This window comes from Silurus aristotelis, assembly GCF_946808225.1.
Source record: "Silurus aristotelis genome assembly, chromosome: 6".
Classification (NCBI taxonomy): Eukaryota; Metazoa; Chordata; class Actinopteri; order Siluriformes; family Siluridae; genus Silurus; species Silurus aristotelis.
In genome coordinates this window covers 2,123,305-2,138,426 of record NC_139579.1, presented here as the reverse complement: position 1 = coordinate 2,138,426, position 15,122 = coordinate 2,123,305, and the positions used below count along the sequence as shown (strand labels likewise).

The window sequence follows — 15,122 nt, the reverse complement described above, 5'->3', positions numbered from 1 at the left end:
GCATCTTATCTGAGTTTATGGTCCAGAGTTATTCCAAGATATCTGTATACGAGAATACGAGTTACGCTGATCAGCACCAGAGATGTTTGCCATGTTCTCAATCCTCTGCCAGGCATATCAGATGTTACTATGTGTCAAAGAAACCTCCTTCTACACACACACCCCCTCCCCCTTCTTTTTCTCCATCACCCTCATCTCTTCCTCCTTCTTCTGCTTCTTCTCCATCTCCTTTTTTTTGCTCTCAGCCTGGCCTCCACTAGTTTATCAGATTAGTGCAGATTGAACACAGAGGAGCTGCGATAGGAACGCGATAATCATTACTCAAAACGCTCTGGATTCATTCACCACACAGTGAAGCCTCAAGAGATCGAATTAGTGATTCAGTCAGAAGGTTTAACAGGACGCCTCGGGTCTCTGTCGAAAACCCGTGGTGTTTATTACACAGACGCGTGTATTCGAGGCGTTTTTATTTACAGCGACTCGCAGCTGAGGCAGAATCCGTGTGTAAATTCTCATCTCGCTGTTTATTCAGAACAGGAGATTATCTGGGTGAAGGCAACACGATAATTAACACACACTGCTCATGGGGTGATGAGCGATGAGTGTCCTTCATTAAACACACACACACACACACACGCACACACACACACACACACACACACACACACTTGCATATGACTGCTGTGGAATCATTATGCGCACGAGTAAGTGCTCATGTATACGATATGAGCAAAAGTATTGAGACAACTTGACTTTATCTGCCATATGTGGTTCTTCTCCAAAGCACAAATTGGAGGCATCTCGAAGATCTGCTTTACATGGTTTGAAAGTCTGTGGAAGATCTCCTGCTGTAAACCCTATTGAATTATTCACGCTGACTGCACCCCAGGTCTCCTCACCTTCTCGCCTCCATCAGTACTTTTTCTAAATGAAATCTCACACAAATCTCCACAGAATCTGGTGGAACATCTTTCCAGAAGAGTGGAGCTCATTACAAGGGGAAATTGAGACTAAAAGTGCGCTGGGATGTTCCAAAAAGGAGCACGAAGAAATCTTATGGTCAGGTGTCCATAAACATTTGGCCTGCTGCGCTGGAGTGTGAAGTGTACGAGGAAGAATTTTCACAACATCTAAACTATTATAGGCCTCTGATGAAGGAAAGACAGGACGAGAAAACCCTACACACCTCAGCAGTCTCTATTTTTCTCACACACACACACACACACACACACACACACACACACACACACACACACACACACACACAAACTCACTGCATGCCAGCCCACACCTTCAAACCACATAGGTACTAGGAACTAATTAGGATGTTCTTAATGACTGTTACTAAGACTCAAGCCAGTATGTGTGTGTGTGTATATGTGTGTGTGTGTGTGTGTGTGTATGTGTGTGTGTGTGTGTGTGTGTGTGTGTGTGTGTGTATATATATATATATACCTTGTGTGTTTGTGTTACTTGAGCACCTCTGTGCTCTGAGAGAAAGATAGGTCTGGCTTTTGATTAGATATAGAGAGAGTCACATGCCATGAAAAAAAGGTGTGTGTCTGTGTGTGTGTGTGTGTGTGTGTGTGTGTGTGTGTGTGTGTGTGTGTGTGTGTGTGTGTGTGTGTGAGAAAGAGAGCGCTGAGGTGTGTATTTTGTTTTCTCGGCCTTTGACGGAGACAGTCTCGAGCTATTTATACCTGCAACTCAACCTGCAAGCATTAAAACTTTAACACACACACACACACACACACACACACACACACACACACACACACACACACATTCACTGACTCCTGCTATATTGCTGCATGTTCCTTCCGTTACTGGGACGTTATCATTCGTCCGTCTCTCAAGTTGGTAACAGGAAGTGACGTGCACTATGTGTTCTGAAATCACACACTCTTTGGTTAAATCTATGTGTGTGTGTGTGTATACATATGTGTGTGTGTGTGTGTGTGTGTGTGTGTGTGTGTGTGTGTTTGTGTGTGGTCAGGTAGATGTGCAAGCTGGCATAGGCCTTCCTCTTGGTTTATATACAAGCAGGAAATTGGGGCGGTGACAAGTCTCTCTCTCTCTCTCTCTCTCTCTCTCTCTCTCTTTCTCTCTCTTTCTCTTTCTCTCTGTCGGTCTCTTTCCTTCTCTGTGTCTCTCTCTCTACACATTTGCTAGCATGTGGAGGAAGTGAGAGTAGAACCTGGCTAAAGAGAAAGAGACTGGAAGAGCAAGAAACAGAGGGTTGTTTTGAGGAGGTAAGAGGCGAGGCAGTCCAGCTGGTCGTGAGGTTGTTTAGGTGGGGAGAAGTTGGAGGTGATGGCAAGTGAAGGAGCGCTGAGCGAGAGCTCGGAGGAGCAGGGAGGAGACGCCTCCTTCCTCTCTGAGACTTCTTTCGAGACCGAGACTCTGGTAAGAACTCACTGATGTGAAAAGAATCTCGTTTTCTCTCTTTGTTTCTCGATTTATTTCTTGATTTATTGCTACACTGCAGGGGATGGGTCGATACGATATTCTGCTTCTGATATCGTGATGACTTACACCATCAATACTTTTATGATTTTGCGATGCCATGAAGATTATTGCGATACTCAGATGTCAATCAGACGTTACTCAGACGTTAATCGGAAGTTTTTTGGCCTCGCGTCACTCCTTATTCCTTTCATGCGGTGATCAGAGTCAGATTTGCGTACCATCGACACACTTGTGCTCTTCCTCCTCGTTCGTCCGGAGCGTGGGCGTGTCCATGGCTTCTGCAAATACGCCACACTATGACCTGAATCAGCGCAGACATCATGTGATCATATAAGAGTTCCTGTAACAGGCAAAAAAAACCACAAACTACTACAAGTTTAAAAGTGCAGGTTATCGAGGTAAGGGTGTAGGGAAGCAGTGTTGATATGTGACTCTAAACAGCATGTTCCTGAGTGTTTCATTCTTCTTATACTAAATATATACATTTGTCCTTTTTTAATTCACTTATAGTCACATATAGTCCTTCTATAGACCTTATGTACACTCTATAGACTCTAGAGTATCTATAGTATAGAGTGAAACGTGCTCTATGTACACTCTATAGATTAAAATGTCCTCTATGTACAGCTCTATAGATTAAAATGTGCTCTATGTACAGCTCTATAGAGTGAAATGTCCTCTATGTACAGCTCTATAGAGTGTAATGTCCTCTATGTACAGCTCTATAGAGTGTAATGTCCTCTATGTGCAGCTCTATAGAGTGTAATGTCCTCTTTGTACAGCTCTATAGAGTGTAATGTCCTCTATGTACAGCTCTATAGAGTGAAATGTGCTCTTTGTACAGCTCTATAGAGTGTAATGTCCTCTATGTACAGCTCAATAGATTAAAATGTCCTCCATGTACAGCTCTATAGAGTGAAATGTGCTCCATGTACAGCTCTATAGAGTGTAATGTCCTCTATGTGCAGCTCTATAGAGTGAAATGTGCTCTATGTACAGCTCTATAGAGTGAAATGTCCTCTATGTACAGCTCAATAGATTAAAATGTCCTCTATGTACAGCTCTATAGAGTAAAATGTCCTCTATGTACAGCTCAATAGATTCAAATGTCCTCTATGTACAGCTCTATAGAGTAAAATGTCCTCTATGTACAGCTCTATAGAGTGAAATGTGCTCTATGTGCAGCTCTATAGAGTGTAATGTCCTCTATGTACAGCTCTATGGAGTGAAATGTGCTCTTTGTACAGCTCTATAGAGTGTAATGTCCTCTATGTACAGCTCAATAGATTAAAATGTCCTCCATGTACAGCTCTATAGAGTGAAATGTGCTCCATGTACAGCTCTATAGAGTGTAATGTCCTCTTTGTACAGCTATATAGAGTGTAATGTCCTCTATGTACAGCTCTATAGAGTGAAATGTGCTCTATGTACAGCTCTATAGAGTGTAATGTCCTCTATGTACAGCTCTATGGAGTGAAATGTGCTCTTTGTACAGCTCTATAGAGTGTAATGTCCTCTATGTACAGCTCAATAGATTAACATGTCCTCCATGTACAGCTCTATAGAGTGAAATGTGCTCCATGTACAGCTCTATAGAGTGTAATGTCCTCTTTGTACAGCTATATAGAGTGTAATGTCCTCTATGTACAGCTCTATAGAGTGAAATGTGCTCTATGTACAGCTCTATAGAGTGTAATGTCCTCTATGTACAGCTCTATAGAGTAAAATGTCCTCTATGTACAGCTCTATAGAGTGACATGGCGATGTTGCTTCGCATAAAGCCGGAACAGAAGCTGGAAATCGATCCTGAAAAGGTTAATTTGACATATTCAGTTATTTCTTCATAAAAAACATTTTAGAATTTCTAAACGCGTCTAGTGTGTGTTTGCTCAGCAGCAGCGCTTCAGATCTAATCTCCTGCGCTAAACACAAATCGCAGGATTGCATTGCATCTGCTTGTGACGGCTCTTTTCTTTTCTCCCAGCACTACTTAAACAGAGTATTATTCAAGTCTATTTCACGCTATTTAAGATGGCATATTTTCCGCTACACAGTTCTTTCAGTGCCCTGGTTTTTCACCTTTGCATAGAGAAACACAATTCCTTCCTCAAACCACTGATTCAACTGCTTCCTCTAAAAACAACTAAAAGCCTTTTACAAGCACCATTTTTTTTTTTTTTTTTTACAGCACTTTGAAATCACAGCTTGTCTGTTATAATAAGCTCCAGTCTTCTAAAAAGATGTTCCACCAAAGTTTGGTTGTGGAGCTTTGAGATTATTCAGCTAGTTAGTAACGTCAGGAGTGCAGTCATTGTGAAAAACACAATAAAATATGTATCATGTCCAAAAGCTTTGTGGACACCTGACCATTAGATGGGTATGTGCTTCTTTTTGAACATCCCATTCCACATTTAGTCTCCATTTGCGTATGAAAGAGCAGATGTTCCAGTAGATTTTGTGGGTGAGGTGAGGAGGTCTGGGGTGCAGTCAGCGTGGAAAATTTAGAAGTTCTTCATGCTAACTCCTCTGTGCATCATTGTCCTTGTTGCTCTCGCACTCTATTAAAGGGACAGTCACATTTAAAGGCACAGTTTACCTGTTTTACTCATCAGACCGTAAATAACCGCGTTGGTTAGCACTTAGAGACGTAGTGACATTGTTCGTGTTCCATTCTGATGAGATTTATGTTCTGTGAGTACACGGCGTGTAGGGATGAAGCCCGTCAGTGACTCAGACAGCCGTGTGCTGATGTTCACGTGTATGACTAGTTTTAAAGAAGCCGGTCGTAATTTGTTCGAGGCTTTCAAATGACTCATTTCCATCATGTGTGTGTTTGTGTGTGGATTTACTTGAACAGAATTTGCTGTTAGTGTTGGAGTTGATATAATTTGCTAAAAAAAATAAATGGTCATTTTCAAGCTATTTTAGCTTTATTGTGTCATTGAGGATGAACAGATTTGGTGTCTGGGAAACACACCGATCAATTATAACTTTAAACCATTATGACTGGTGAAGTGAAGAACACTGATGATCTCTTCATCATGGCACCTGTTAGTGTGTGCATTTATTTATTAGACATTAAGTGAACATTTTGCCCTCAAAGTTGATGTTAGAAGCAGGAAAAATGGCTGCAAGGATTTTGACAAATTGTGACGTCTAGACGTCTGGGTCTGAGCATCTCCAAAACTGCAGCTCTTGTGGGCTGTTCCTGGTCTATCAAAAGTGCTCCAAGGAAGGAACAGTGCTGAGGCTCATTGATGCACGTGGGGAGCGAAGGCTGTTCCGTGTGGTCCGATTCAACAGACAAGCTCCTGTAGCTCAAACTGCTGAAGAAGTTCATGCTGTTAATGGTAGAATGATCAAGGCTGATTTTTTTTTGGGGGGGGGACAACACAATATTGAGCAGGTGGTCATAATGTTATGCTAATCGCGGTGAAACATCTTACTTCTCTCTATTTACTTCTCACTGGTCAGGGTGGGAAGTGATGTGGATGTGGACACCTGACTGTAAGATGAATATGTGTTTATTGAGCTTCCCATTGCACATTTAGTCCCCATTTACTGTTATAATAAGCTCTACTCTTCTGGGAAGATGTTTCACTAGATTTGATTAAGATTTCATTCAGCCACATGGCTGTGAGTAAAGTCAGGTCCTGATGTAGGTGAGGTGAGAAGGCCTAGGGTGCAGTCAGCATTCACGTTCATCCCAAAGGTGTTGGAGCTCTATAGCAGAAGATCTTCCACACACTCACAACCCATGGGAAGCAGATCTTCATGGAGCTGGCGTTGTTCACTTGTCATGCTGGAACAGGTTTGAATCTCAGAGTTCAAGTGAACGGAAAATTTCATTCTACAGCATCCAAAGACGTCCTGGACAATTGTGTACCTCCAAGTTTGTGGAAACAGTTTTGGATAAAAACAACAAGTGAGCGATGTGGACGTGTCCCTGATGGTCTGCATCAGCTTCTGCTGTGTAATCAGCTCTGCACTTCATCGACTTCTGCTTCACAAAGCCCTCTGTGAGCATCTAATAAAGTTCAGCAGCAAACTAACTGCTGGCCCGTTGAGCTCGGTATTATGTGGCATGCGTGTGTGTGTGTGTGTGTGTGTGTGTGTGTGTGTGTGTGTGTCTTGTAGAGTGAGCAGGAGGAAAATAAATGGAAGCGCATGCCAGATAATGTAAGATATTGTGTGTGTGTGTGTGTGTGTGTGTGTGTGTGTGTGTGTGTGTGTGTGTGTGTGTGTGTGTGTTCATCCATCCACATCCATTGACATTCATCCACATCAGATTCTGATCTAATTTAATGCTGCTGTCATCATGTTAGCATCGATCTGAGTAAGAACTCTTTTTTGCGTCGCAGGAAATCGGACCCCGCGTTAGCGAGGATCCTCGTTTCGCTCCGCTTTGCTCGACGCAGCGTTGAGTTTCAAACCTTCAATTCAAGTTTATTTCTATAGCGCCTGGGGCTTGGGGCCTGGGGCAACTTTGGCAGGAACAACTCCTTTAGATGGTTTGAGGAGAAAACCTGGAGAGGAACCAGACTCTAAGGGAAAACTACAAACACCAGAGAGAGAAATATCATGAGCACCAGAGTGTGTTATTATGAGTAATGTTTTTTCTACAGTTTTGTCAGTTGGAGTTGTAGAACCAGGAGCTCTTGAGCAATAAATTAGCTAAACATCTGAGTTCATTTCAGATTCGACACCAACTCCTCCATTTCCAGAGCCTTTAATGTTCAATGATGGAAAAACAGCATGTGTAGAATGTTGAGTATTGATTAAGAGGTTGCTTATCCACAAGTCCAATTTCTGAAATATTCATGAGGTGGAATCTAACTGGCGCTGATATGTTGTAATCAGACTGACGGTCGTGTCATCACATAACAATATGCACATGGTCTTTACACCAAACGCTCCATGTGCAGTTCCTAAAGCTCATAATTATATTTCAGGCCTGTATTCTAAGCATATTAGGTTGCATGACCAGATCATGTTCTATAATGTCAATGCTTCACTTAAAAGCCTCAAATTAGCCCTTTTAGATGTCATCTACACTGCCCTGCTGATGCTTGGTTTCGGTTTAGCTTTGAAAATAGCAAACATTTCCTGGACGTGTCTGTATGAAAAAATCTCTTCTTCCGCTTTGGTCACCAAACTACAGCCCACGGGCCGAATACGTCCCACCCCCACATTTGCAACGGCCCTCTGAAAAATGCCATATATATATTTATCATATCTGTATTTAACAATAAATGATGGCTTTTCGAATTAAAATTTCCCCTTTGTTATTGTTACCAAGCGCTGGCACTGGAGACTCCTTCTACAGTTTTTACAACATGACCATCTCCATGACGGCCCATAAAATAATGACTATGACTTTATTATTAAGATGTTCAGAAACATTGTGACATCTTCTGTGTCTTCTGATTTGAGAATTCAACCATGCTTTGGAATGTGGATTTAGGGCACTTAGCTTTAAACAAAGTGAACCATCTGAGGTTTATTATGTGGGTCTCTTTCTTTCTCTTCTCTCTCTCTCTCTCTCTCTCTCTCTCTCTCTCTCTCTCTCTCTCTCTCTCTCTCTCTCTCTCTCTCTCTCTCTCATATGTGTATTTACAGTAATGTGTCTTTTGCAGATATGCACTTAGGTTGTGTATTTGTTGTCTCTGTAGTAATGCACTACGGCCCGAATGGTATAAAATCGATGTTAACTTCTCCAGTTAGTGTTAAGTTGCTGACTCAGGCGCTTGGTTTTACTGCTGTGGGTTGCTGCTTCGCAAATAATGCGTTCTTCTCTAAACACGCTAATGCACGAGTGATCTAAACGACACCGTGAAACTCTTTTTACAGCCGTATGTGGTTCTTCCCCAAACTTTCAGCACAACGATGGAGGCACACAATTGTATAGGATGAATGAAATCTTCCCCTCACTTGACTTTACTTGGCAACCCAAACCTGTTCAAGCATGACAATGCTCCTGTGCACAAAAACCAGCTCCATGAAGTGTGTGGAAGATCTCCTGCTATTGAGCTCCAACCCTTTGGGATGACCTCTGCACCCCAGGCCTCCTCACCTCACCTACATCTGTACCTACTTACACCCTTGTAGTATTGTATGTAGTAGTAAAAGACTGTAAAATACTTTGTAAGAAGTTCTACATGATGACATCATAAAAGTGCAGCCTCTGATTGGTGCCTACTCCGTATTTTGCTCAGACTTGTAGAGATCAGAACAGAAAATGATCCATATGGAAGAAGATGGTGAAGGTAAGAAACGTGCAGCTGCCAGTTTTCAAATATGCGTCCGATGACCCATAAATAAATATTTGATGCCGAATATCGTAACCGTATTGAAGTAACTGTTTAGTAGGATCATGATGTTTGCATTCCATTGCATGAATGACTGCTGACACGACATATTATTAAATTTATGATCAACAATCAAATGATTAATTCGTTAGAAACTAGTTGCTATAAATGCAGGTGGAATCAGTCGTTTCCTTATGAATGACTATTTTGATATTAAATCAGTGTCACTGATGTAAAGCAGCCCTTCATCACCAAACACCAAGTAACTACATTAGCATTCAATTATGATTCATTTAAAAACTGTTCAACATCAAAGTGTTAATTACTTTAAAACTCTCCTTCATCTGAAAGATCACTGGGACACGTATGTGAATATTTAATCTGTTAACTGGTTGCATGTGTCAGATTTATTTCGTGACTCCACCAGAGAAAAGCTGTTTCTATCAAACATTGTTTACTAAATCAGCTGAGTCGATGTGATGGTGAAGGAACAGATCAAATAGACCAATTGATTTTGATGTATCTTTGCCCAACCCTGATTATAAGAGCAAATGGGGACTAAATGTGAAATAGGAAGCACATACCAAAATTATCCTCAAGTGTCCACAAACATTTGTCCATATAGTGTATAAACTAGCATTCTGTTTGGGGAGAAGCTTCACTAGCATGTGCTAGCAGCTAAAAGATTATTTGCTGGCTCTATTTGTTTTGTTTTAAGTTGTAAAGCATCTTTGTTTTTGCTAATTTCCTTTTTTCCACACATGGTTTATGGGCCTTACAAATGAAAATAGAAGACAAATGATTATAAAGTGACTGGTTTCCTGTCTTACTGAGGGTGAAGCTTATTATTAACCTTCCTCAGACAATCATGAACTTGACCAAACATCTATATCACACCACTGTTGCTCTCTCTCTCTCTCTCTCTCTCTCTCTCTCTCTCTCTCTCTCTCTCTCTCTCTCTCTCTCTCTCTATCTCTCAGGTAGAGCCTGGTGGTTCAGTCCTGGAGCAGCTGGGTTTGGACCCAAGCTCTGATTTCTCCGACTCGGGTGTGCAGCAGATTCTGGAGGAGCAGCGCGAGAGAATTCGCCGCGAGATCCGCAAAGAGCTGAAGATCAAGGAGGGAGCGGAGAACCTGCGACGCGCCATCAACGACAAACGCACCGCGCACCAGGTGGAGAACCAGTTACGCTCGTCCAAACGCAAGCTGGACGCTTTACACACGCAGCTGCAGGAACTGGACGCACACATCATGGTGAAAGGACACGATGACAGCAAGGGTGAGGATGTGGAGTACATGTACATTACACAACATGTGATCACTCTATCAAATTCTCATACTGTACGTTTGACCCTCAGACGACCTCCCGCATTCGGGGACACCTGGTCGAACGTCAGCCAATCAGGAGCGCATCATGGCTCTTGAACGGCAGCTGAACATCGAGCTGAAGGTCAAACAGGGAGCAGAGAACATGATTCCCATCTATGCCAACGGAGTAACTAAGGTAATACACACACACACACACACACACACACACACACACACACACAATATTTTGTTCCTTATCAGTGCTTGGGGTCACCACCCCAAGACAACTTCACACTGAAATACACCATATCACTAAAAGTTTTTGCATCCCTGTCCATCACACCATCAATCCAGATTTCTTTCCCTTTGTTGGCTATCAAGCTCCACTCTCCTATTCAAACTTTTCAGGTTTTGGGGCCAAGGCTTTAAAGATTAATGTTTCTAGTGAGATTAGGTACTGATGTTGGGTGAAGAGGATTCACTTAAAGTTCACCCCAATAGGTTCTTTTTCAGTTCTTTCATTCAAAATATAGCAGACCATTTCTTCATGGAGCTGGCTATGTAAAGCTACAGTGTAAAAAGACGTTCTACACAACTGTGTGAGTCAAACTTCACGGTAACAGTTTGAAGAAGAGCTATATATAGATATCTTGGTCGGGTGTGTACGTATTTTGGCCATGTTGGTGTAAATATTTGTGGCCATATAGCGGAAACTGGTATCTCAATGGTTAAGGCTCTGAGTTACTGATCAGTAGGTCAGGGGTTCATGCATCAACACCACCAAGGTGTTGGACTCAAGAGATGTTGATTAGGCGTCTATTAGTGGCAAACAATAATTCTCAAACTCAGCTGGTGTGTTCAAAATCATTTCCATTTTCAAATCTACAAATCTTCTACACAGAAAATAACCAGACAGACAGACGGACGGACGGACGGACGGACGGACAGAATTAGGCTAGAAAAGGAACATTTTGGCAATATTCAACCATAATTCCTAAAAATTCCAAACCTGTTTGGACACTGGATAAAATGTTAACTAAAACAGAAAGCAATGATTTGCAAATCTCAAATGTCTAATCTCAAATTCTATTCACAAAAAAATTACCAAAATCTAATTAAACTCAGAATATATACCATTTTCTTCTGTCTTCTGTCGGCATATATCTGGAAACGGAGGAGACCAGTTGCTGAAGTTTTGGGAGAGGAATGTTGTCCCATACATGTCTGATACGGATTTTAGCTGCTCAACAGTTCTGGGTTTTCTTTGTTGTGTTTTTCGTTTTCATGATGCACCAAATGTTTTTAAATGGTGAAAATTCTAGACTGCAGACAGGCCGGTTCAGCACCTGAAATCTTCTACTATGAAGTCATGCTATTGTAATAGATGCAGTATGCAGTTAGCATTGTCTTGCTCAAATATCTAAGGCCTTCCCGGGAAAAGACATTTTCTGGATGGAAGCGTTTGTTTTTTTCTGAAACCTGTAGATACCATTCAGCGTTGATGGAGACTTTCTAAATGTGCAAGTAGCCCATTCCACAGGCACTAATGCACCGCCATACCATCAGAGATGCCGTTTTTTGAACTGAGCGCTGATAACAAGCCAGATGGTCCCTCTCCTCTTTAGTACGGAGGACGTGGTGTTCATAGTTTCCAAAAAAAAGAAAAAATAATTTCGATTAAACTTTCTGACCACAGAAAGTGTAGGATACATTATTTATACCCAATCATCTTACTGACCTGCTGTAAAATAACCTCATTAGTTGAAAAATGTTTAAACGACAGTTTAATTGTATAAAAAAAAAATGTGTCCAGACTTTTGTTGCGCTGTCCCAATTTTTTCGAGACGCTCTATTTGATCTAGAAGATGTCTGACTTGTACATGGTGTTTTGTGGTGTCTCTGATGTAACCCATTGTAATTGTGCTAATGGACCAGAGGTGCTCTGGTTCTGAGTCTTGAGTGTGTGTGTGTGTGTGTGTGTGTGTGTGCGTGTGTGTGTGTGTGTGTGCGTGTGTGTGTGTGTCTGCGTGCTTTCTCTGCTCCACTTTCCCAAAATTGCACCACCACACCATCAGTGATCAGATGATCGACGTTTCTGTGACCTGCTCATTCCACACAGGCGTTGTGTAGCAGCTGTATGAGTTTGTGTCTGTGTCTCGCACCATCTCTTCCTTCCTGTCACGTGTGTGTGTGTGTGTGTGTGTGTGTGTGTGTTTGCTATACACCGAGAAACTGATCTGCTATTCCTGCTCTGACACATGAGATATGCGAGACAGGTGTGTGAGACAGGTGTGTGATCTTCTCTGTGTATGGTGTCTCTCCCAGGACAAAAAGCTGCTGCAGGCCACACAGCAGATGCTGCAGGACAGCAAGACCAAGATCGACTTCATCCGCATGCAGATCCACAAAGCCAAGCAGGTCACGGAGCACACAGCCAACTCCCAGGGTAGATATCACCCCCCTCCCCCCATTCTGCACCTGTCTTACCCCTGCTTCTGCACCTGTCTCACCACTGCTACTTCCCTGCACCTGTCTCACCACCACTACACTCACTCCCATGTCTAACCACATTCTTTATCTGTTTTACCACCACTACACCTGTCTCACCACCTTTACTTTCCTGCACCTGTCTCATCACCTTTTCCCCTTCTGTACCAGTCTCACCTCCTTTATTTATCTGCACCTGTCTCACCACATTTACACTCCTGCACCTGTCTCACCTCCTTTACACTCCTGCACCTGTCTCACCACCTTTATTTTTCTGCACCTGTCTCACCACCTTTACCCTCCTGCACCTGTCTCACCACCTTTACTCTCCTGCACCTGTCTCACCACCTTTACCCTCCTGCACCTGTCTCACCTCCTTTACACTCCTGCACCTGTCTCACCACCTTTACCCTCCTGCACCTGTCTCACTTCCTTTACACTCCTGCACCTGTCTCATCTATTTTATGAATTTACTGTAGTATTTTACTAATCTGCATTGTAGAAAAGCACCACATCCATATATCACTCATACAATGAATAATAAAACAACTAAGAAGCAGAGAGCAAATAAAGAGAGGAAGTGTTACCCCCCCCATCCCCCACCCCCACACACATGAAGAGTGATGCTTTAATGGAGTTTAATGGGCTTTTCTCTGATCACTGCCTGGTAAAAAAAAAAATCTAATTGTGAGTCAGTGTGTTGAGGTTTGGTGGATCCACAGCTCCACCTGCAGGACGAATACAACCATGTTTCAAACACACAGACACACCTGTAATAGTTAAAGACAGTATGAGGTCTGTTGCTCGTTTCCAAAATATCAGTCCCTCTTTGTCTCTCCCTTCCTTTCTCTCTTTCTTTTTCTCTTTCTCTATCTCTCTCTGTAGGTAAGACTGATATGTGTGGTGTGGAGTTAAGGATCGAAGAGCTGTGGCATCACTACCGTGTGGAACATGCCATGGCTGAAGGAGCCAAGAACATGCTGAGACTGCTGGGAGCAGGAAAAGCTCAGGACAAGAAGGCTATCACTGAGGTTAGACCACACACACACACACACACACACACACACACACACAAGCTGCCAGATTGTTAATTATAACTATATTAGCAGGTATTAGGTATGTGTAGGTGGAAAATAATAGGTTGTCACCCATATGTGTGTGTGTGTGTGTGTGTGTGTGTGTGTGTGTGTGTGTGTGTGTGATTGGTTTAGCAGTTTTGATCTATCTATCTATCTATCTATCTATCTATCTATCTATCTATCTATCTATCTATCTATCTATCTATCTATCCCTGGTATCACCAAACTGCCACTCTTGGGCCCTTGAGTAAGGCCCTTAACCCCCAGTGCTCCAGGGGGCGCTGTATTATGGCTGACTCTGCGTTCTGTTCAGCTTCCTGACATCTCTGGAAAAGAGATGCTATAAACTGTGCACATTTTCTTTCTTTTTTTTTAAACAGCGTTTTCTGTAGTCTGTAAACTGGAAGCGGGGCTGTGTGTAGAGGAAGTGATTAGTACCGGAGGGGGGAGGGGGTGGCTATGACAGTGATGTGTTTGAAAGGAATTCATTTGCTGATATTTTTGGAGGTCAGGTCCTGACAAATGAGAAAAATCATAATCTGGAAAATCTCTCTCTCTCTCTCTCTCTCTCTCTCTCTCTCTCTCTCTCTCTCTCTCTCACTCTTTATTTCTTTTTTTCACTCCTTTCCTCTTTTTCTTTTCGTCTCAGGCTCAGGGCAGGCTGACGGAGGCATCCCAGAGACTGGATTTGATAAAGGAGTCTCTGGATCAAAGGCTCCGCGAGCTGCCTGAGGATCATCCCAAAGCGTGTCTCATTAAAGAGGAACTTATCCTGGAGTCATCTTCGGCGTTTAGTGGACGCAACAGCACCCCCTACGTACACAACCAGTACAGCACGCTCAGCAAACCATCGCCACTCACAGGTACACACACACACACACACACACACACACACACACACACACACACACACATTACTGAACATCCTCTGAACTCAAATTCACTTTCTCTTCTATGCATTTTTCTTCTTGCTCTTTTATACACACACACACACACACACACACACACACACACACACACACACACACACACACACACACATATATAAACACACACACACACACACACACACACACACACACACACACACACACACACACACACACACACACACATATAAACACATCTGTTTATTTTTCTCTTCACGTACCTGTGTGTGTTTGTGTGTGTGTGTGTGTGTTAGGCACGCTACAGGTGCACTTGTTGGGGTGTGTTGGTCTGTTGGAAGTGGTCCCTGGTCGCAACAGGAGCTCAGCGGTGGTGCTGCCGCATTTTAGCCCTGGTGATGGACGATCATTCAAGCTCAGCAGCCTGAGTCTCAAAATGCCCAGCAAACATGAAGAGCTTTCCTGTAAGTGTGTGTTTGTGTGTGTGTGTGTGTGTGTGTGTGTGTGTGTGTGTGTGTGTGTGTGTGTGTGTGTGTGTGTGTGTGTGTGAAAGAATCTTTTCATAAGAACTATATGTGTCCATCT

The 15,122-nt window shown here is 42.7% G+C and overlaps 1 protein-coding gene across 1 annotated transcript in view; it reads left to right on the top strand.

Moving 5' to 3' along the window:
- Positions 1–2,006: 2,006 nt before the first annotated feature.
- Positions 2,007–15,122, top strand: part of pkn1b (protein kinase N1b) — a 23,170-nt gene continuing 10,054 nt past the window's right edge. Inside the window, 7 exon segments of the mRNA XM_083545310.1 lie at positions 2,007–2,406; positions 9,758–10,055; positions 10,135–10,280; positions 12,410–12,530; positions 13,457–13,602; positions 14,300–14,513; positions 14,834–15,001. Coding sequence (XP_083401436.1) covers positions 2,314–2,406; positions 9,758–10,055; positions 10,135–10,280; positions 12,410–12,530; positions 13,457–13,602; positions 14,300–14,513; positions 14,834–15,001 — 1,186 coding nt within the window. The 5' untranslated portion in view covers positions 2,007–2,313.